This window comes from Clupea harengus, chromosome 22, assembly GCF_900700415.2.
Source record: "Clupea harengus chromosome 22, Ch_v2.0.2, whole genome shotgun sequence".
In the NCBI taxonomy this organism is placed as follows: Eukaryota; Metazoa; Chordata; class Actinopteri; order Clupeiformes; family Clupeidae; genus Clupea; species Clupea harengus.
In genome coordinates, this window is record NC_045173.1 from 19,048,218 (window position 1) to 19,072,258 (window position 24,041).

Consider the following 24,041-nt stretch of genomic DNA (forward strand, 5'->3'; position numbering starts at 1 on the left):
CTTAATTTAATGAACACCAAGACAAGATTCATTGTCTATAGCCTTTTGACAGCTAGAAAGACAGGTCATGAAGATGAATGTGCAATGTTGTGGCCACTGAGTAAAGCACTACTGATCACAATCATGTTACACTTCGGCCTACTCCACAGATCAGCCTTCACTGAACCCGAGGACGGCAATAAGTCAGAAAAAACAGCTTTCCAAGACAAGAGTAATGAAAGACCCTGTCTGGATAACGTGGTCAAGCAGGATAGGTTAACATATGTCCTGCCAGAACAGGCAAAAAGGTAGTGGGAAGTCATATGTCTGAATTAAAGCTGACTATGGGTGAATATGTTCAGAAAGAGCTTCATCTTCCCATAAGACAGCCAAACAGGACATAACGACACGAGAAGGAATTGATGATCTAGTGATTTAGTAGATGAGGGCTGGCATGTGGAACAAATTACACAACCATAAAGATTTCAGGAGGGAATTCTGCCTTGCACCACAGCCTGCTCTTGACTCTGGAGAAGAGTGTGAAAGGCCTGGGGTTAGCCCCGTGTGCAGCCTCTCTGATAATCCCCTGAATCTGTCACGTTGCATTGTCATGATGATCACCCTGGATCACCCGGTACGCCTACACATACATGCTAACATCACATAGCAGCCAGGACCCAGGAGGTGTTTCCCCAAAAACAAAAAAAAGAAAGAAAGAAAGAAGGAAAGAAAAAAGAAAGGAAGGAAGGGGAAAAGAAAAAAAGAAAGAAAGGGAGACTCATAATGACTATCAGTTCTGGGAAAATCAAGAGTGAAATCAACCTAAATCAAGATGTTTCCTCGTTATGTGAAGAGACAGGCCACAGACCCCAGTGGTAGACTTTCCCCTGATTGGGGGGAAATGTTTGTTTGAAGAGAGGTCATTGCCTTTCATGACATGTTTGAATGTTCTCCGGCTTCTAATGCATGTTGAACTCAGTGTATACCAAAGCACTACTGAGGAAAAAAGGGGAAGCACATTCAAATTAAGAGAGTTGTACATGGAACAGAAATCAGATTCTAATTTGTGAGGGATCCCCCCCTCACATACTTTCTAAAGTCAGCGAAGCACCTTTGGCATTTCTCTCCAATAATGCGGGACAGATGTATATCAACCATGTGCGCAGTGATGGTAGGATTTCTCAAATGTGTAGCCAATATTCCTGTAGGACCTGCAGTAGTTAACTTCACCCACCCCCCACCGCCAACCACCCCCACCACCACCACTACCCTCTCTTCCCCCTCCATCTGGATTCAATGTGTTGTTGCAGAGCATCAACAATCAAACAAGAAATGGCTAAAAGGAGGGGTTAGAGTTTTCTTGCAGCGGGTGCTCTCATCTTACAGGTCAAAATGGCTACTCTGTGCATATGGGTCTAAGAGTGTCTCCATCCCGGTTGCTGCCTACGTCTGTTTCATAAAGTGTTATACAGCGAACAAAGAGATCAAAGAGTTTTTATTTAATTCAAAATCACTGTCGTTGTTCAAAATCCCCACCGAAAATTCAGTCACTTTTGGACGCATTAATCTCAACAAACCCTCTCAAGATTCTGGTGGGACCACAATTTTTAGGATTTTCTGCTGGAAATAAAAAGATAAATAAAACATCAAAATCAGAGCTACTTTAAATGCAATTTTTGACAATTCCCACAGCAAATTCAGTCACTTTTGGCCACAACAATCACAACAAACTCTTGCAAGATCCTGGTGGGACTGCATTATGAGGTAAAAATCTACATTTCAGACAGCTCTCCATTTGACCTTATTCACTTCAGGATTTTTAAATTGTAACTTTTTAGACCTATTTTTTTAAATAAATAATCATTTTTCAGTGTAACTTAATTAGATATGGTCTTCATTATTAAGGGATTTGTTCATTGAAAAGCAGTCAGGAGTTTTACATAATGCGCTCATTCAGCAGGCTATTTGGATGGCTTACTGTGTTAATAACACAGTTGGTCTATGCAAGAGTATAAACTGTAGCCTCAAAAGTCAGACCTTTGACTATCAGGATGAATCCAGCCCACATTGCAACTCCACTTGTGTGGCAATCATAGTGGGGTGTGGATACTTCTTGAAGACATCCACAATCAGTTTTTTTTGCAGTAAGTAAGGAAAACAATCTTGTATATGCTATATAAGTCATACTGCACCAGCAATACATTAAAAGTTGGTATTGCTGATTTTGAGAAATGTCTTTGGGGAATAAGAAATGCTGTCAGTGGTTGGTCATCTTGCATGTCAATCAACAGACCCCTTCTATAAAGGTTAGGCGGTCCTTGGTCCAGTTAGTGCACAATAAGTTATAGGCTTTAGGTTCATGGTCAAGGCTTTTGAGACAACCAACTCTTGCACAGGCCTCCTATGTCCACAGGAAACAAGCCAGTAGCCTACTGCATTTGCACACAATTGTGTCATTTGATAGGAATATACCTATACCTGATGAGAGCACACTACCTCACAAACTTTCAAGACTGTGGATGAGGTAGTCCAATTCACACACTCACTCACACACTCACACACACACACACACACACACACACACACACACACACACACACACACACACACACACACACACACACACACACACACACACACACACACACACACACACTCCCTTGCTGACACACACATACATACTCAACTTTCTCTCACTCCCTTACTTTCTCTGCCTCTCACACACACTCTCGCTGACACACATATACACACTCAACTTTCTCTATCATTCACACACTTCACTTTGTCGCTCTTTCACACACACTCACTCTCACAGATGCACACACGCGCACACACACACATGCACACACACGCTCAGGCTCTATTTCACTGCCCCTTTCACAACACTCCTGCACTTTCACACCTTATATTGGCTGGTGTTTTTTAACAGAAAAATACATTAAGAAACACAGTAATGCTTGCATGGAAAATAAACTCACATTTGTGTTTATGGACACACAAACACACACACACACTCTCTCTTTCTCTGTCTGTCTCTCTCTCTCTCACACACACACACACACTCACACACACACACATACACACACACACACACACACACACACACACACACACACACACACACACACACACACACACACACGGTCCTGCTCTGTCCTGTCCTGTTGATTGGGCACTTTGATTCTCCACACAAACCAGTAGAGGGCAGTGCTTGCACGTGTCCTCAACATGTCTGCATGTACATCAGTGGCCTGGGTGATATATTTTTTTTAACCCTGCTGATATTTGTTTATTTCTTTGTTTATTTGTTAGATTTATTACTTCTAATCTTGTCTGATACTGTTTGTTGTTACTTTATATGAAGCACTTTGTGTACTATATTGTTTAAACCACCTTACATAAATTATTGCTGATGTTGCTGATTTCAAGTAAGGAACAGACTATTAAGAGTAATATTTAATACAAAAGACAATGAAAGTTGTCTCCTTATGATGGAAATGTATTCATGTAGCTAAGGATCCTGATTCAATCAGGAGTATCTGTAGCAGAAGTCTTGTTTGATATTGCAAACTTAAATGCAATAAAGACTACTGTATTTATTTCAGGAATCCTCTGAAAGATGCATATTGAATGCTTTGAGTAAGACGGTTGCAAAATGTTTAAACATTTCCTCTTCACATAAAACATAAAATATGCTGCACACTATCTTACAGTTTGACTTTGATTACATTATTTGAAATCAGCGGGCCGGGCATACAGAGGATGTGTTTGCACTGTATCGAACAAGGAGAGACAAAGAGCCATATTTATATTTATACTTTATCTTTAGGGCGTATCTCCATGTTGCGTTTTTCTCTGGCAGAAACGCGCTGGCAGGGTGGTTGGGAGCGACTACCCCTGCGCCGTTCGGAAAAGTTTAGTGAGTGAGCTGCTGCACCAAATAGGCGTAGCGCTCTGAAAAAAAGGGTGCAGCCCCTTTTCCTCATTGGGAACAATTGAAAAAGACGCAGCGCTCAGAATAAAAGTGCTATACGGACACTCAGCCTTGTGGAACGTCTGCCCAAGACTATTGTAGAGCTACAGTCCCCAGACACACATTGTCTCAGAACCATGGTGCAACTTTCAGGGTGGTTTGACACCCCATGTAAGACCTCGACTCTCCAAAAGAAGGTAAAAGTAACTGCCATTACTGGTTTGACATTGTTCTGCATACATCTTAAATAATGTGAACTTTGTCCTAGGTTGGAATTTAAAGGCATATGCATTAATCATGTACAAAATTTTCAGAAAAAAAAGGTTGAACCCGCTCATTTGTGATTGCATAATTGAAACTGCAAAGAACCCATTGATCTGAACCATACCATGGCCTGGTTTGCTCCAGGTTCAGCTGCTGTATGAGGAATGAGAAGGCCTATTGTCCAGTCTTGCTGTGTCATGATGATGCCTTGTCATTATTCCTCAGAAATAAACTACTGCCAGTAACACTGCCTGAAGATAAGGTTCACACGTATAGCCATTGTTTACAAGGAATTGTTAGGCTAATCATGTGCTGCTTTGTGGCTTGACATTGTTCTGCATACATCTTAAATAATGTGTGAACTTTGACGTAGGTTGGAATTTAAATGCATATGCATTAATCATGTACAAAACTTATTTACAGATTATAGCACAGAATACACACACACACACGCTCCATTACAATAATCAAGTAATAGTAATCAATAGTTTTATTAGAGAAGGATAAATACATTTATTTAATTGAAATATTTGAATACATTCATTAACGTATGTTTTTAAGACAATCATTACAGTTTTTATGCGTACACAATTTAGTAAGAAATGGTAGGCTACTGTGAGTGAGCGAGCCGCCGCACCAAAAAGGTGTAGCGCTCTGAAAAAAAGGGGTGCAGCCCCTTTTCCTCATTGGGAAAATTGAAAAAAGACGCAGGTGCTCAGAATAAAAGCGCTATACGGACACTCAGCCTTATACATCTGATCTGCATAATTGAAACTGCAAGGAACCCATTGATCTGAACCATACCATAGCCTGGTTTGCTCCAGGCTCAGCTGCTGTATTTTTCAGTCTTGCTGTGTCATGAAGATGCCTTGTCATTATTCCTCAGAAGTAAACTACTGCCAGTAACACTGCCTGAAGATAAGGTTCACACGTCATGTGCTGCTTTGTAATGCCATTACTGGTTTGACATTGTTCTGCATACATCTTAAATAATGTGAACTTTGTCCTAGGTTGGAATTTAAAGGCATATGCATTAATCATGTACAAAACTTTCAGATTATAGCACAGAATACACACACACACATGCACGCATGCACACACACACCACACTACACTACACTACACTACACTATACGCTCCATTACACTAATGAAGTAATAGTAATCTATAGTTTTATTAGAGAAGGATAAATACATTTATTTAATTGAAATATTTTAATATATACATTTTCTTTAACGTATGTTTTTACGACAATCATGACAGTTTATATGCATACTATTTATTAATGGTAGGCTACTGTTTAAAGTTGGAGAATAAAAACATTTATAAATTATTTCAATACTAAGTTAGATATTGGCAGCTATCAATTAGTGGAGGTAATTTTAGTTTCTAAAAAACAGAATCTTCCACAATTTAACTTTCAGAACAACCAGTTGTGCTCGACAGAAAATACATTTATTTGTATGAATGCACAAGAAAAACAGGAACCTTGTGCATGAGAACTTATTCATGTTTGTTTCCTGATGTAGGAGACAGACCTGTCATTAAGGCAAACACAAGTCAACCTGTTGAGCTGTCCCTATAGTCTAACTACTTCCTCAAGAACATGACAAGGCAGAGTTCAAGGAATTTATCCCTACCTTAGCCTCTTGAACTAGGTGGTCACTTGCACACAGTTATCTTCAAACTATTCTTCTTCCAATCAATAGACTATTATTATGAGAAAATGTATATTTTAATACACTGACTTGTTAGGCTGAAACATTTAGAAATTTTTTTATCATTTCACAGAAACAAATTGTAGCCTACTGGAACAACTCCATAACGTCTTGATTTAAACTGTACACACGTGTCAGGTGCCTAACAGTGAGAAAGATTTGTCTGAAAACTTCAAGCAACCCAAGGCCATTGCCCTTTCAATTGCTTTATTGTTTATTTTTTAAATAGTTTATTCACAATATAAACACGTATTAACCATATCCTCCAAATTGTGATTCATTGTAACAGCATGTAGTCTAACCCTGACACTGACTCATAGTCACTGAACTCGGTTAAGCAGTCATACAGTTTCAGCTATAGCTGCTAGTCGTTTCCTGTGCGTGGGCGTCTGTTTGGGTGAGCTCTGAACGGCAGTCCTATTTATCTGAAATAACTCGCAGAAACCCGCACCTTTCATAGCTACTTTCGGTTCGTTTGTTATTGCCTCGGGCGCCTGGATAGCTCCATAGCGGGAGCAAAACACCAACTTGCAGAGTCATGCTGATGTTGAAATCGCACGAACGCTGCGCGCGCATACTTCATATTTAGATGACAGATGGAAGCCGAGGGGACTTGATCAAACGTTTTATATAGGCGCCGCCCATGTAAAATCTCTGCCTTGATGCTAAGTCCTTAACTTCTCCTTCTGCTTAACGGACGCCCAGAACAGACAATTTTGTGGAAGTCACGTAGGTTTTTGTGTGGGAACGTATAGTTTGAGCAGTCTAGGCTTCTTCGACAAAATAATCCCAGTAATCTGTACAATTCCCGTCGAGAGAAGTTGCCTATACTATTTCGGACAGTTCTGGAAAGAACACCGTCTACAGGTGAGATAAGGAAACTTCTGTAGCGATTGAAAGGGTTAGAGTTAAATCTGTCAGATTTGTGTAGCCTTTGACTTGTACAGAGGGACTGCTTTAGAAATGGATGTGGACTGACATGGATTTGTTCATATATGTGTTGCTCTGAATTGGAATTTGGTGAGTATTTTTTAATGCACTGATATATCGATATGATCATTACTGCCAATTTTGATGCACACTGCATAGCACTTCGTCATTCAGTTATGCAGTTAATCCTGCAGTTGTTTTCCTCAAGCTCTCTTGTTCTTTCTTACTCCATGATGTGAGTTAAATTGCATGGTATGTATCACAGCCCTGTTAAAAGTGATCCATCTGTCGCCGCCCTTTTTTCATGACTGTGTGTCAACCAATTTATGTCCCACCCTGGCCATCGCTGTGGGAAATTTGACTGTCAACATACAATGGCTTATTCCGTTTACTGATAAAGATCGTCATGTGCAACGATGCCATACACCACAAGCGACCTGACAAATTTCCGACTGAACAGCCAAGTTAAGTTATTTGGGGTCATCAGCAGTTTCCCTGACCTTTGCTACCTCTATCATTTGCTGCAGGGGTGAAGTTTAAAAGTTAATTCAGCATTTGCACTTCACTCTCAGCTATGGCCACACATAGTTTCATTTCTATTTCATGATATTCATAGTGAGAATCCCCCAGTGCAGAGTTAGGCTAATGCTAATGTTCGTATAACCATTGAAGCCCACATTATCGAGTAAGTTTATGAAGGATGGATGCTCAAAACAATGCACCATTATGAGAAGGCCCGAGGGCCCTACTGAAAGGGTCTCTGATAGAGGAAGTGGCAGTTCAGTGTCTTGTGATTGTGGCGTGGGGGGGGGGGGGGTTACTGTAACTGTAGTGCTGCACATTGCATTATGTAACACAAGCAACGTCCAGGCTCTCGGGTCAGTCGTAGTTAAGCAACAAACAAGCTATAGGCGTGTAATGAATTTCATAAATAAGAGGGAACATTCCGTGTGTGTGTGTGTGTGTGTGTGTGTGTGTGTGTGGTGTTGTAAAATGCCACCCTGTTACTGCTATAGTTACCGTGAAGAAGTGAAAGAGTACAACTTGAATTGGTTATACACTCACAACTAAGTACAGCTGTACTCCCTTAGTCATGGAAATCTGTGCTGTTGCTATTGCATTTCTTATTGCACTCCTTTTCTGACTCCTCAGTCCAGGGTAGGTGTGGGCGAGGACAGCTTGATGGGAAAGCAGATGTACTGGCAGGCATAGAACACTCACTTGCACTGATTGACACAAGGTAGAATATGAACTTGCAGTGTCTGAGGGCGAGATAAGCCGCTCTGTTATCATTATCTCTGACGTTTCTCAATGTTTTGTAGATAACCTTCTGACGGATGTGGAAAAGATGACAGACTGCCCGTAAGTGCCAGCGGGACACGCCCCCCCCCCCCCCCCCTCACTCTACATGAAAAGCACGGACACATCCTGAAGAGCGGGGTGCAGTTTTAAACTACCTTCAGGAAAAGGACTTCCCCTCTTTTACACCCACACACACACACCCACACTTTTTTTTTTGGCAAAGTCTCTCACCAATACCTGCATTGACAAGGAAATGAGGAGCAGCTCTCATTTCCACCACAGAGATAGAGGATGAGTGATCTGTGACGTAAACGTTGGGTTTATTATGAATGTCTTCCTGATGGATCAGTGATCCAGCGAGTCTTCCTGCCATGCTGGACTTCTGAGCAACCGTGAGAGGCATGGCTTCCATTTTAGCGACACATTGTCTTACGTCTCTTACCTTCAGCTGGAGGTAGAGGCTGTTCACCACAAACACTTCTCTTCCTCAAACCATCTGAAGTATTTAGGAAGAAGTTGAGAACACACATATGCACTGAGAATGATATGCCCAAGGAAGAAGAGGCCCACGAAAGATGAGGATTTCTCAGCCATCGCCGTGCCCTCTATGAAGGGCCTTGGCTATCTGGATTACACCATAGAGAGCCACCCAGCCAGAGCCATGCAGATGATGGATGAGTTTCGCAGACATGACATGCTGTGTGACTTGGTTCTTCATGTGACCTACAAGGATAAAGTGGTGGATTTCAAGGTAGGGACAATGAGCCTTGAAGACATATGAAACTCATAAATGTTAAGTGGAGTTATGCAGTGTGGAATGACTTGATAATTTACTGCAAACAAATAAAGATCTGAATCAAACAAACTAGACAGCGGTAGAATTATTCACACTTTTGTATGTGCATTTTAAGACTTTAGTTCATCAAAAATTAATGTTATGACCTAACAGCTCTTCTTTTGTTACCTGATACTTGTTGGCCAGACTTGTTGCCTAGATCAGTGGTTCCCAAACTTTTCTTTGCAGGCCCCCTTTTTACGATGAGAAAAAATGGCACCCGCCACCCTCTGTCCCAACACCTCGGTGCAAAAAATAAATAGCATTCTTAGAATTCTAAGAAATTTAAAAAGATGCCCATTAGCTGTTGCAAATCTTTTATTTGATCAGAGCTCTTGTTTAAAACTGATCAAATCTGGCTGGATCAAAGTTTTATGATTGGCTATGTATTGTTCCATTCTTTGGATCAGTTCATGTTAGGCACATGTCTGTTGTATTAATCATTTGGCTTACTATCCCTTCTGACATATAGGCTAAATGCGAAACCCTGACAATATTACATAAAGTACAAAGTAGGCTATAAACTCATCACCAAACAGGTTAGTTACAGGCCACTAAACTGTAAAAGCATTGCCGTACGTATAATTTGGCCAGTAGTTGTTTTCCCTCAACCCATGCCCTCCTTGCTGTAACTTGCTGTTACCAGAATATGGCATTTCTAATCCAATGCATTGTGATGGTGTAGCTCAAAGTAGGGGTGATAATGTTAACATGGTCGTGCTACTGTACTTTTCTAGATAGATCTTAAGCCGATGGATGCAGCTTTGCCAGAGACAGATATCTTTTCCCTTACCATTTTCATTCATTACCAGTTCTGGACGTGGAGGTGTGGAAATGAATCCAGACTTGTATGTGCTCTTAAGGTGCTCTTATATGTGCTCTTGTGTGTCTATCCTCATGAGGCCATTTCTCTTTTCCAGGTGCATAAACTAGTACTGGCTTCCTGCAGCCCCTACTTCAAAGCCATGTTCACCAGCAACTTTAGGGAGTGCCACGCATCGGAGGTGACCCTGAGGGACGTGTGTCCACAGGTGGTGGGCCGGCTGATCGACTTTGCCTACACCTCGCGCATCACCGTGGGCGAGAAGTGCGTGCTGCACATGCTTCTGGCTGCCATGCGCTACCAGATGGAGGATGTGGCCAAAGCCTGCTGCGACTTTCTGGTCAAGAACCTCGAGTCATCTAACGTCATCGGCATCGCCCGCTTTGCAGAGGAGATCGGCTGCACGGACCTGCACAAGCACTGCCGCGAGTATATCAACACACACTTCAGCGAGGTAGGCATCTGTGTGTGTGTGTGTGTGTGTGTACTCATGCTCTGAGCAGGTCATAGGTCATTAATCATTAACCACCAACAAAGCAACGTGCTCATCTGCCAAGGCTGGTTAAGTCAATAATACATGATATTGACCCATATGTAAGACACACATTTGTGACAGAACGTTCCCTGGCAAAAGTACATTATTGTCTGAGCGTAGACATCATAGCTCTTTTTTTCATCTCATGTACTGAATACAGACCAAGTCTTATCTTGAGAAAAAGTTGCGGAGGAGTGACGTGCCTCTTGCATCAAAGAAAAGTCTTTGGAACACATTACTATGAAAATATCAGTGAGCAAACAACTCAAGTACACGGATAAGTAGTTCAGAACATTCTATGCTATTTGATTAGCACACACCAAACAATTGGATCATTTGAAAAAAAAACTATTGTGGATGTGGAGAAGGAAATATGGATGGGCAAATAACTTGACTTGAGTACTAAAGAGCATTTCATAGTCTTAAGTGTCATACATTTGTTAACACCTTGAATTTACATCGTGGCATATCTGTTGCACTGGTAGATGTGGAGGCAACTAGACACTAGCAAGTTGTTTACTGACCAGAGGGTCATATCGGGTGTGTTCACCTACAGGTTTCTAATTCTGAAAGGAAATCTTCTGGGAATTTTGCGGATTCTACATGGAATGATCCAAGAGCATTCTACCTAATGACTGTAAAAAGCTTGGACAGCATGACATCATGCCCTTCTGTTACATTACATTTACAGTTAGTCATTTAGCATATGCTTTTGTCCAAAGCGACGTACAAGGGAGAGAACAGTTAAGCTAAGAGCAATAAATACTACTTTACATAAGAAATAGAAAAACGACATAGAAAAGAAAAAGAAGTGCAGGAATGTAACTGCTGTAAGTGCAAGTTAAGCACTAGTCAAGGTGCCAGTTAGGAAGGGAGGTGCTCTCGGAAGAGTTGGGTCTTCAAAAGCTTCTTGAAGGTAGAGAGGGACGCCCCTGCTCCTGGTAGTACTAGGCAGTTCGTTCCACCAACGTGGAACTACAAATGAGAATAGTCTGGATTGCCTTACTTGCACAGACGGCAGTGCCAAACGACGCTCACTACACGGACGAGCGCAGCATCCTGGGTGTAACATTTGCCCTTACAAGAGCATTTGGGTAGGTGGGAGCAGAACCAGCAATCACTCTGTAGGCAAGCATAAGTGACTTGAACTTAATGCAAGCAGCTACAGGCAGCCAGTGAAGCTCAATGAGTAGCTGGGTGACGTGTGCCCTCTTCGGTTGGTTGAACACCAGACACACCGCCGCGTTCTGGATCATCTGTAGTGGTTTCACTGAAACCAAAAGTTGTCGAAATGGGAGGTGCCATATATTCCAATTGGAGCCTGATTCTGCACTGGAACTGCTTTTTGGAGCAAGAGCATGTGTCGTGTACAGAATATTGGTCAGGTCCACCCAGAACTGTTCCGTATTCCATAATCTGCTCCATGTTGTAGTTCTTTCTGCCTGGTTCACTTTTTTAATGAGCTTAAGATGTCCATGCTTTTTAGTGGACTTGATTGTGCCCTGTTCTCTGACCGTGCTGAAAGTTTGTGAGAACTGGAACGATCATTGGAAGAAAGCCTCTCCTCTCAGTGGCCTGCTCTGCTAAGTGTGCTGCTCTCCCTCCCACAGGTCACCAAAGCGGAGGAGTTCTTCAGCTTGAGCCACTGCCAGCTGCTGGAGCTGATCAGCCAGGACAGCCTGAAGGTGCTGTGCGAGGTGGAGGTGTACGAGGCCTGCATCGAGTGGGTCCACTGGGATGTGGAGAACCGGGCCCAGTACTTCCACGCGCTGCTCAAGGCCGTGCACATCTACGCGCTGCCGGCAAAGTTCCTCAAGCGCCAGCTCCAGCACTGCCCCATCCTCAGCAAGGCCAACTCCTGCAAGGACTTCCTCTCCAAGATCTTCCAGGAGATGTCGCTGCGAAAACCGTTGCCCCCGGCGCCGCAGCGGGGCACGCAGTTCATCTACGTGGCCGGAGGCTACCGGCAGCACTCGCTGGCCTCCATGGAGGCGTTCGACCCTGGGCGAGTCGCGTGGCTCAGGCTGGCCGAGATGCCGTCCCCCTGCAGCGGCCTAGGGGCCTGCGTGCTGTTCGGGCTCCTCTACACGGTGGGCGGCAGGAACCTGACGCTGCAGAACAACACAGAGTCAGGCGCGCTGTGCTGCTACAACCCCATGACCAACCAGTGGAGCCAGCACGCCTCGCTCAACACGCCGCGGAACCGAGTCGGAGTCGGGGTCATCGACGGAAACATGTACGCCGTTGGAGGCTCACAGGGATCCAAGCATCTCAGCACAGTAGAAAGGTAAGGAGCTATGCTTTAACGGCACACTGTGTTTCTCCATATGAATTTTAAATTAATTTGAAAATGATTGTTAATTGTAGAATGTGTGTATGACCAATGAGTCGCCATTTCAGTTGCTACCCTGATATCTGAAAGAGAAGTTAGGAGCTATGTTTTAGTTGCCTACATAAAGGGGTTCCCATGGATCCAGACATCTCAACACTGTAGGTTAGGAGCTATGTCTTAACTGCCTACATAAATCAGTTAGTTGAAAATTTTGCGAGAATACGCTTATAAGCATTGAGTCAAATCTTCAGTTGGTTTGCTTTACTTGCTGCCCTGATATCTCAAAGAGAACACAATAGAAATGGGACGCAGCTCTAAAGAGACTTATAATAGCATCATTTATTTATGCATATAGATCAGTTATGTCAAAACAACTGTAAATAGCTAAATATACCTATGACTACTGACTTGAACCTTTTAGTTGATTTACTTTACTTTGCTAATTTGATGCCTCCCAAAGAGCACCTCAACAAAAAAATGCATGAACTAATAGCCTATACGTTCGTGCTATTTAAACTTCTTACCATGACACAGAGTGAACTAATAGCCGATACGTTTGTGCTATCCAAACTTCTCAGCATGACACAGATCTCACTTACTGACTTGAATCTTTGATTTACTGAACATGCTCATCTGTTGACTCCTCAAAAGGTCTTATTCATCGGAATATGCGTGTTACTAAATGCACTTTCTTGCTATTCAAACTCCTCGTTGTAACACAGATCTCACTTAGTTCTCACTTAGTGGCGGAACATGACTCCTTTCTTGTGGCTGGCCTCGTGGTGTGGCGTGATAAGGCATTAAGAGTACAGCGTAGACCGTGACATCTGTCTTCACTTCTGGTGAGTGTTTTGACTCGGATCACTCTCCATACAGAGGAGCGTGAAGATACACTCACAGTCACACTTCAAGAATAGGCCTGAGGTGAGAGTGGCTTAGTTTCACAACCCGCATACCGTTCCTGACCGTCAGAGTCAGGGTGTTCCTGGAAGAAAAGAAAAAAGAAAGAAGGTTGTTTGTCCCCTCAGTTGCACTCATAATTCTGTCAGGGGAGAGCAATCGGAGGTGAATTATGCTGCTATTGTTTTCTCATGCCCACATGATTCTCTACCAGTGGTGCCAAGACAACAGAGGCTCAGTGCTTTCACAACACTGTCTTATGGAGTGGATTTAGTATTTAAGATCTTTTGCCTTTTCGGCAGTAAGTTGTCTGGATAGTGTTACGTACAGCTCAGTGGATACAACATATAGACATGGGCTTCTTTTAGAACTACAGCAGTTGAGGCAAAACAACCCGGTCAAGCTGAAAGCAGTGAAGGCCAAACACACCACTTAGGAATGTCAATCTCGTTAAGAATGCTTTAACTGCTCAGTGGACAGTTCAAAGGGAAACACTAATCTGTTTAGAAATGTAGGCTGTGTATGTAGTACTGTTAAATTCCAACTGCCCCTCAGACAAAAGGCCACTGCTATTCAATACCGGTATTCAATCCAGTTAGTGCAATATCTCAGCAGCTTTATTTATGGCGTTGTATTGTTTTATATCGTATTGCTTTATAGGAGTAAACAGGCCACATTGACATTATCTACCTTTAGTTTGGGGAGGTGATGTCTATGTGACCTGTGTACTCCTAGTTTGACACCGGTGTAACAGATAACAAGATTACCAAAACAACAGATCTTGGTATGTTTTTACAGTGCGGGCAATATTCTACACAAGTCTGACTAAATCCAGTCTTAGTACATGAGTACCGTAATTTCCGGACTATAAGCCGCTACTTTTTTCCCACGCTTTGAACCTCGCGGCTTAAACAACGACGCGGCTAATTTATGGATTATGATACCTGTGACTATACGGTGGCTTTGTGTTTACGGTGGCTTTGTGGAGCTAGGATGCTAGCATGGATGCAGCCGCATGGATGCTTAGCTCCACGCGATTTATCAGTATCTCAATAACTTAACTAATGTCAAAATAACCACAGTCTACCGGCGTAGACAGAACACAACTCAAAACAGTTTACAACAATACAAATCCAGTCTTTTCAAGTTCTTTAGCTCACTGGTTTCAAACTAGCGTCTTTCTTCTATCTCACTGTCTTCAATCTAACGTTCTAGCTTCTGATTGACTCTTGCAACTGTGCTCTCTTAAAGCAACAGTGCACTTATCGTAACTGGCAAAACTAATAATATGCATCACTATTGTATTACTTTTGATATTCATTTTAGCCTGTGTAAAGTTAATTTGTTTCAATGTACCGGTAGGCACCTGCGGCTTATAGACATGTGCGGCTTATTTATGTTAAAAATAATTATTTTTAAAAAATTCAGTGGGTGAGGCTTATATTCAGGTGCGCTCAATAGTCCGGAAATTACGGTAGGTACACGCTTGGATAAATAAGTGTTACATCTGCATCTGTTGAGATCCAGCAGATGATCGGCAATAAGCCCCAACTCAAGGATGCATAATAGTGATACTAGTGATACAGTGACATCATACTGCACCACCATGTTGATTTAAGGCGTTGCCAGACATTAGGTTACTTCTGGTTTATAAAAGTCATGAAACAGCTGGGATCACCTGTGGATTGTGTGTCTCAACACAGCGGTACAATGGCTATTTTTAACACTGACTGAAACAAACAGGGCGTGGTGGAAAAACTGGAAGAGGTTGTGCAGTAATGGATGTGACAAAAGACACAAAGGTCTACTTTGACACAGTTGCGTGTCATCACGGAAACCATGTGGCTTTCAAAGAGGAAACAAGTCAACTGTCTTTCCTGATCGTGACCGACAAAGCGCCTGAAGCTTATGACTTCTACTCAGAACCATTTAACTTGCTAAGCAGTGGGCGATCCTTGGCAGTTTGCCATGCAGATGTGCCTACTGTGTCTACCATTACTCCCCAGAGAACAAGTCCTTATGTGCCTTCTGATATAGGTTTACTAAATGTCACAATTTGCTCAGTTGTGGTCAACTGCCAGGATTTCAGCGGTTATGTGTTCAGGGCAGCATCAAATGCAAAGTCCATGTAAATCCTGGGGCACCATAATAAGATTGTGTAACGGAGGCTTTTTCTCAAGAACAGAGGGGCCTTTATTCAAATGAATGGAGGGATTGTTATCTAGTAAAGGGGTTGCCTTAGAACAAGGTTATCAATAAAAAGTTCATTTTCCCTACTCTTGATGGGAGGATGATGAGAAACATATGCTTTGGAGGCCAGTTTCTTGATTTCCCCTCTGTTCTTTTTGGAATTGTGTTTAATGTATTTTAAAGGATTTGCTGAAATATCTTGAATTTGAACTATCACCTGTGTAAAAGAAAGATCAGAAATGCTGTACGTGATGATAACTGTTTTTGGTGCGTTTCTGTTGGACATAGCAATCACAGAACCTAGCCTTCAGTGTTCAGTGCATATGCAAAGTTAGTGAAAGGCAAGAGTGTCCATGTCTGCGGATGTTTCTTGATTGGCTGGATTAAAATTGTACTTGCTCACAGCAGTTGCTGATCTTGCTTCTTCATAATGGCCATCAGAAAGTACAACAAGGGGTGTAGCAAGATGGTTGGGATGGGTCGCTGGAAGGGCCCAGTGCTTTATAGGGGGCCGGGAACATGATTTAGATTAGAGGCTGACGTTTTTCAGGAGGCTTTTAAAGACAAAAACACTTGTGAACCTACTTAGAGCAGTAAGTGGAGTATATATCTGGAGGAAGGTGATGGTGACAGTACTCTGTGCATTGTCTCATTATGACAGGTATGACCCTGAGACCAACCGCTGGACTTTTGTGGCCCCCATGTCTGTGGCGCGGCTGGGAGCCGGCGTGGCCTCGTGTGGGGGGGCCCTATATGTGGTGGGGGGGTTTGACGGAGAGAACCGTTGGAACACTGTGGAACGCTACCACCCCGACACCAACACTTGGCAACAGTTGTCCCCCATGCACTCGGTGCGGAGCGGCTTGGGTGAGTATGGCCTTGCATGACTGAGGTGCCTCATTACCTTAAACCTCTGTAGTCGCAGACCTACATGGCACAGACTTACTGACAAGGTAACTGGGCATCTGAGTTTAATGTTTTTGAAATGATTCGCCTGCAGTCTGTGTCGCTCTTCTTGTCTATTTCAAGCTCGCAAAAGCTTGCAGAGAATCTAGTTGAAACTTTTCAAACTTTCATGTATGTGTCAAATGATGGAAGGGGTAGCTGTTTTTTTTTTTTTTTTCTGAAGCTATGAAAAGCTTGTAGAGACTTTGGTTGTTTTGTTAACAATAAGAAGATTACATTTGGTTTGACTGATTTAAACATGTGATTTCATGTGAGTACAAGTTTCGAGTTTTAAGTTCATGTGATTATGAGGATGGTTACTAACACATCCAAATATTCTAAGCTATTGTTGTGTCTCAGATCTTGTCAGTTAAAAAAAGTCCCTTCATAACTCATCATCTAAATGACATGAATGGCTGGAACATTTTGCCCGTAACATTCAGGGCTATTGCTGGATAATAGATTGGCTGAGGGGCACTCAGAAACAATGATAGAAACTAAAAAAATTCAAAATTCAACAAATACATGAAAAAGAATTCAAAACAGAGACTTTTCCTGAGTGTCTGCAGTGACCTCTGTAAAAACAGAAAGTATCTCTGTTTAAGTCTTCACTCTTAAACCCAGTAACCTCAAACCTGCCCCTCTTTTAGGCCTGGTGTGTGTGGACACCTACCTGTATGCGATCGGGGGCTATGACGGGCGGACGCAGCTGTGCAGCGTGGAGCGCTACAGCGTGGTGAGGGACGCGTGGGAACCCGTGGCGTCCATGAGACACTGCCGCAGCGCCCACGGCGTCACCGTCTACCAGGGCAGGATATTCGCTCTAGGTAGGAGCACACAGGCAGGGACACACACCATCCCATGGGTGCCTCAGGTGAACTCGTCGGAAACAGAGAGAATCACTGTTTACCAGGACAGTGTACAGTTGTCTGATGAACGGTTTACAATTGGCTAAGGGCACCTTTGTGGACATCAACAAAAACATCTTTCAATTCCGTTTTGTTTCCTGTACAAGACACTGTTGACTAGGGCAGGATATTCACTCTAGGTAAGAGCACAGGCCATGGCTGCCTGATGTGGATTCTCTAAGTGAGAGAATCTCTGTTTACCAGGTTGACAGTTCTGGTTCACAGTTTGAAGTTAAGTGTTAACAGTTCATAATTGGCTGAGATGTGGTCACCATAGTAGATTTAAGCACAAAAACATCTCTCGTGGTATTCTTTGATGGGATTTTTTTGTGTTCTGTTGCAGAAACATGTTTTTAGTTCAGAAAGGAAAACGGTTTGACGAGAGTACATTTTTGGACATGAGTTATAGATGCAGGCAGCAGGACTCGTTCTGATATCTATGTCAATACAGGTATGCAACAGGCAAATGCGTACTTCTGTGAGAATACAGAGAGTCATTTACAGATGTTTGCTTAACAGTTCGCATTTGGGTGAGGGCACCTTGGTGGCTTGGTTTTCTATATAAGACACTGCATTTCTACAAGTTTCAGGTCTCTCTAAAACGAGAGAATGTACGGAACAGTTTCCAATTGCCTGATTCACAGTTGGAAGCTACTTAAAGCCCCATTATGTGAGAATGGGTATTTTTTGCTACTGAGCTCCCCCTAAAGTTGTGGAATGCAGGTCAATTTTACACCACTGTCATAAATACAAACCGCACTTTCAGACCCCCTAATGGACAGTGGTAGAACACGTGTATTTGTTGACAAGCTGGAGGATATAAGCATGTCGACTGACAAGGTAGAGTATCATTACAAAATGATGATGACTCGTATTAATTGTGAGATCAGAGATGAAGGCTAACATAACCAAAAAAAGAATGACAAATTTCAGCTTTGCTGAAATACTGCTCACGTGTTCAGCCTATACATTGCTTTCTAAGGCTTTAAATGTGTAGTATGTGTAATCTAATAAAATGTTGTTGGTGACATGCTTAATATACATTGGACAGGGTAATTTATTACAAGCTGGTTGAGTTAGGTTTTCAATGTTGCAAACTCTCAAGGCTTATTTGGCGTGAGATTGACGAAGACTGATCAAACCTTTTGGCTTGAGATTCATTTATTTGAATGCTAGCCTGAGACGGGACTGAGGTCGATGACTTTGGGCATCTGGAAAAACTACAGATCTCCACGAGACAGGGATGACACTGATAAGGTTACAGCCTATGTCACATTCCCTTCATAAATAACATTGTCAGGGATGTGATGAAGGACTAGTGAGTCGACAACTTTCCTAACACAGCCAAACATCAAGCGAGCGCAACACGCAAGACCGCTAATAAGTTATTACTGACTAGTCCAACAGAAAGAAGGCCAGCTTGGCATCTGACTCGCATACTTGCATACATGTTTCTTTTAGCTCTCGCCAACGAGTCCGAGACTTACTCTTGTTTGGTCTCTTGCTTGGTTTCTCTCTTTTTCTCTTCCTCGCTTCCTCCGACCACGTCTTCCTTGGTTTCTACGTCTCCTCTGCCATGGTATCCATACAGAGAATACTGTGCTAGCTATTCTTATATTTCTTATAGCTAGCAGAGGGATCTAGTTGTTATTGCGTGAGGTGGTGCCATAAAGCATTACATAGTTCTCACTAGAGGTGTTGTGCCCTGTCCACCATGGTTACGCGCAATACCAGGCGCACTGTGGCAGTGGCACAGACGCCATTCTCCGTATTACAAGTACCACCATGTTATTTTAAGGTGAAATTGTTACTTAATGTGGCCTTAATTTGTGGTTGCCTGAGATGTGGTGACCTGAGATGTGGTCACCATATATAAACATCTCTCAGTGGCATTCTGGCATGTACACTGTAGCTGGAAGTATACGTTTCCTGTTGCAGATGTAACTATGTTTTAGTTAAGACAGCAGTTTGACAGCATTACATTTTTGGACATGAACTTGTGCACATTTTTCTGTCAGTACTCACTGCAGGTACACTACAGACACATGAACCTAATATTCTTTTTCTGTTCAGTCGTCCAGAAACAAAAGTCAAACATTATTTAAAGATAGAGAACTATGGCTGTTTCTTAGTAACTATTCCGAATAGCCTCCTATACTTCAAGTTCACTGACCAGTGCTTGTTTTAATGTTCCTCAGGTGGCTTTAACCAGGGCGGCTTCTTGTCCAGTGTGGAGTGCTATTTTCCAGAGAGCAACGAATGGACATACATAACAGACATGCCCATTGGACGGAGTGGAATGGGCGTCGCTGTTACCATGGAGCCTTGCCCAGGCAACCTACCAGAACAGGAGGAGGAGGAATGAGGTTGAATGAAATTACTACTACTACTGATTTATCTCCAGGGTTTATGGGTCTTATACAGACCCTACTCATCAAATCATCTCCTGGAGATTACTGTATCATCTGGAATGTTATGCCTTTTTATAACTTTTTCTTTTCTTTTTGGTTTTACAGTTTTTTAATTATTTGACATTCATTGTTATTTGCACATCTTTTGGGAGGATGGCGAGCCCTAATTGCCTCAGTGTTCACCATATTCTTTTTTTTTTATGTTGACTGTTGACTGTTGATCCACAAACACAAAAGGTCTTCATAAAGTAGCTTCATGCTGCTACAGGAGATACAGGTATTAACATTTTCGCCAACTGGATTGTGATGAGAATCGGGAATGGGATTCAGCACTGGCAAGGACACAAAAAACTGTTTTAATCGAATAAATCTGAAAAAAATGACATAGCTACTTTTGGCTTGCAGGCACACCTGGGAATGTTTTTGACATGTTTTTGACATATTTAAAAGCTGAAGGATTTACAGGTGAGGACTTGCCAAGTCATTCACCTCAAAAAGATGCTGACTCCTGAATCTACCCATTTGCCTTGTAACCTCGCTGAGATGTGAATGCACCTTGCATTGCTGAATCCTCAGCCAAAATAAACAGGCATAAGTTCTCATGTGATGAAATGGTTTTTTTCTCTGTCTTCTATGTTAATGGTTGGAATGTCGAATAAAGCGCAATTAATGGTCGTCCTTTTACGGACACACAGAGAGCCCTCTCCGACGTTGCAAACCCTCTCCGAGCACCTCTCCGTGGCCTGACGTGCACCTTGCAAATTTTGTAACTATCCGAATCCGTCAATCCATATCAATGCTTTACAACACCCACAACCGTCGGAGAACCATAAATGAAAACGAGTCCGTCGAGGCAACTGCGTGACCACGGAGTAACAGAGTCGTAGAAGTATATTTCGGCCTTATCAAGCTTGTGTTTGTGATCGTCCATCTGAAGATACTTCACATTTTTGCACACTTGTCAACTCTCAGGGATTTTCTGTAAATGATATGGATTTCCCCCCATTTAAATTACTAATGGGTATATACATGAAAATCATACATATTTTTGGTTCCAAATGTATTGCATGCTAGAACGATAAAATAATGCGACACACTGTGGTAAATAAAGACCATCAACCAGATGGTACCGGTACCTGTACCTGTATTACCTTCTGGAAAAATCTGTCAAATCCATAAAAAAATCCGTACAATCCAGAGTAACATACAGGTGCGCATCTAAAGGGGTTGGCATGTATGTGTTTGATTGACGTAAAAAAATATTCGTGTGAAGGAGGGCCACACTGAACTAGAATCTCAGAGAATTTGTATTTCTGTCTCCCATTAAGATGTGCTTCATTTCATTTCATTTTATTACCAGCCCACCTCAATATTATTATCTTAGTATGGCTTTCTGTATAACTGGTATTTACACTGGACTGGAGTAGTTTTGTAAACGTAAAATATTTCAGAAACACTAATGCATTCATTGTAGGTGCTGTAATTATACAGCAAAATGTCTGTCTACACATGGTTTCATTACTTAGAGTTTGTAGGAAATGTTGATATTCTCAAGTGCTGTTAGACTATTTGACTGTGCTCTTTTTAGTCTGTTGGTTGTTCTAGCTGCTGTTCTGTTGAGATGAAGAAGGCATGCTTGCATGTCGCCACTAGATGGCGAAAGACTGCTTCTCAATAAAACCACAGCTGGAAGCCTAGTATGGGCGCACATTCAACTTTGTGCGTTGGGGAATCTGTTTTGTTCTCCAAAGTGCGTGTCACAGCCATGGAATCCAGTTGCGGCACTAAGGGAGGTGAACAAGGAAGTCATCTTTTTTTTTTCTTTTTTTTTTTTTTAAAGAAACGCATTTGGAACACGACGCACGGACACCTGCTTTGGTGCAGAATACTGGGGCTGAGGTTTCTGAAGAAAGTGAATCACAATCACCCTTTGTTTTACAACTAACACGTACATTCTTCATGCATACCAAAGAATGAATCCTAAAAGCCCTGTCATTCAGGTTTGACCTAATTCTCAAGACAGTATCACAATACACTGTCAACCTGTTCTAAGCTGTGAAGGGAAGGCCACTGACTAACAAGCCCGTCATTATATCTTGTAAAGAGTAGATATTTGATTCTATGCTCTTGAATATTTGGAACAAGTCCAACTGGGTAATTTCCTAGACAGAAAGCCAGAACAATACACTGTCAACATACTCTAACTACTGCACATGCATCTCTGAGACTGACATCTTTTTCCAGCAACTTTCACATGGAGGTCTGTAGACAAGGAGACACACAGGCCATAATTTCCCTGTAATTATAAAAGCCCTTTCTTACATTAGTCATGACGTTAGTCACCGATGAACGTCAGCAGGTTCGGTGATTGTGTTCGTACAGAATATTCCCTTTTGTTTTTGTAATTACCAATCTGTAGTGCCAAGGCAACGAGCCCCAGGGCTAAAGAAGTCTTCACATCAAGAGGAGACAGTAGATACACACACACATGCATGCCTGCCATGCACACACACACACACACACACATGCATGCCATGCACACACATGACAACAACACACACTTCTCTCTTGCTGAAGATACATGCGCACACATACTAACACACACCGCTCCCTTACTGAAGATACACGCACACCAGTTATGCCTCTTTTTCTTTCGGGAGGTCGACCAGTAAACCGCCTACAATAAGACTTATGAGTGTGTAATCACACAGATCTGAGTCCAGTAGCGCAGACCTAACTGTTTGTTTCCCTTGTGGTAATAGTTTAAGCGAGTGTGCATTATCAGCACTGACGTTTCCCCCCGAAGGTTACCGCGCGTTCTTCTGTCTCTCCTTATCACATCACGGCACAGTTCATCAATGGGGGAACGCAAGGAAGGGGGATCAGTTCATTAATCTAACCTCCCAGAGAAGCTCGTTGTGACAACGTCTCACTTCTGTGATATGTGAGCTTAATGGGGAGACGCTTTCTCTGCGATGCTGAGGTGTTGAGCCACAAGAAGGGGGCTGACCTGACTCTGGGCTGAGTCTAAATCGGAATCTAAAGCAGAGCTCCCTGAAGCTACTTCTCCACTGCTGACTGGCTGTCAGTACATATGAGGTGCCGAGGAGATGGTGGAGAACAGTATAACAGACCTGGGCCAGATCAGGGGCGGATCCTTGCCATAAATCAGAGGCTTTGGGTCTTAAGCCCCTGACATACCAAAGCAATGATTTGCCGTCGTCCCGAGTCTTTGCAGTGTGTCCCGCACCGTCGGCACCTGTCTGGGTGACCAGAGCTCCCTGAAGCTGCATCTCCCCTGCTTGACTGGGTTCTTGGGACATATGAGGTGTTGAGATGGTGGCTTAGTGTGTGATAAAACTGGGTTAGAGCACAATGTTACCTGGGGTAGGATGAGTAACCAGGGTTCTGTGGAACTTGTGCTGCTGCCGTTGATTTGGGAGAATGGCAGGCAGGCAAGGGTGGGAGTGGAAGTGTGTGTGGGGGGGGGGGGGTGCCTGGGGTGAGAGGGAAAGCGGCAGCCACAGTGGCGAGTGACGAGCGCTGAATGCCACTGTCTCCTGATGACTCACGCCGAGCCAAGAGGAGAGGAGAGAGGGGGAAGGAGATTCAGGCTTAGAATGAGACACAGAGAGAGGTACTGTAGTTTGTCACAGATGACACTGTATTCCAGTGCTGTTGGCGCAAGGGGCCACTGTATGACATGCCTGTTGTAGTATTCTGTAGTAGAGAGTAGATATTGTATACACACATGTATATGTGTTGCATGTTCTGTTCCAATGTTATTGCCTCTGTGAGCTTTAAGTGAAGCCTGCTCTATGTTAAGAGGTTGGAGGCCCAAGCACAGGATCCACAAAATGCAACATAAAGATTATTCTTTATTTTTGACACCCTTTAATTTCCCTCTCTCTCTCTCTGTCTGTCTCTCTTTCAAGACTGCTGAATTAAAGGGTGACATCGCTGGCCTAGCCTGTGTCTGTCAACATGCAATAGACT

General features: G+C 42.8%; 1 protein-coding gene across 3 annotated transcripts; it reads left to right on the forward strand.

Moving 5' to 3' along the window:
• The first annotated feature begins 6,199 nt into the window (after positions 1-6,199).
• Positions 6,200-20,652, forward strand: keap1a (kelch-like ECH-associated protein 1a). 3 transcript variants are annotated; one of them, XM_012835234.3, is made up of 8 exons: positions 6,200-6,801; positions 8,017-8,104; positions 8,187-8,917; positions 9,922-10,278; positions 11,970-12,646; positions 16,443-16,648; positions 17,377-17,553; positions 19,833-20,652. In XM_012835234.3, the coding sequence occupies exons 3-8, from the start codon at positions 8,708-8,710 to the stop codon at positions 19,997-19,999; spliced, it is 1,794 nt and encodes a 597-aa protein (XP_012690688.2). In that variant the 5' UTR covers positions 6,200-6,801; positions 8,017-8,104; positions 8,187-8,707; the 3' UTR covers positions 20,000-20,652. The 3 variants fall into 3 exon arrangements, with proteins under 3 accessions (XP_012690688.2, XP_031415661.1, XP_031415660.1); XM_031559801.2 differs by lacking the exon at positions 8,017-8,104 and having other exon boundaries at positions 6,200-6,954; XM_031559800.2 differs by lacking the exon at positions 8,017-8,104.
• The last annotated feature ends 3,389 nt before the right edge of the window (positions 20,653-24,041 follow it).

What these genes read in the sequence shown, in the direction of transcription:
- keap1a (XM_031559801.2), top strand. Translation starts at nt 8,708, where the DNA reads ATGATATGCCCAAGGAAGAAGAGGCCCACGAAAGATGAGGATTTCTCA. An exon ending in ATAAAGTGGTGGATTTCAAG is followed by an intron (nt 8,918 to 9,921) that starts GTAGGGACAATG and finishes TCTCTTTTCCAG; the next exon opens with GTGCATAAACTAGTACTGGC. An exon ending in CTCGGTGCGGAGCGGCTTGG is followed by an intron (nt 16,649 to 17,376) that starts GTGAGTATGGCC and finishes CCCCTCTTTTAG; the next exon opens with GCCTGGTGTGTGTGGACACC.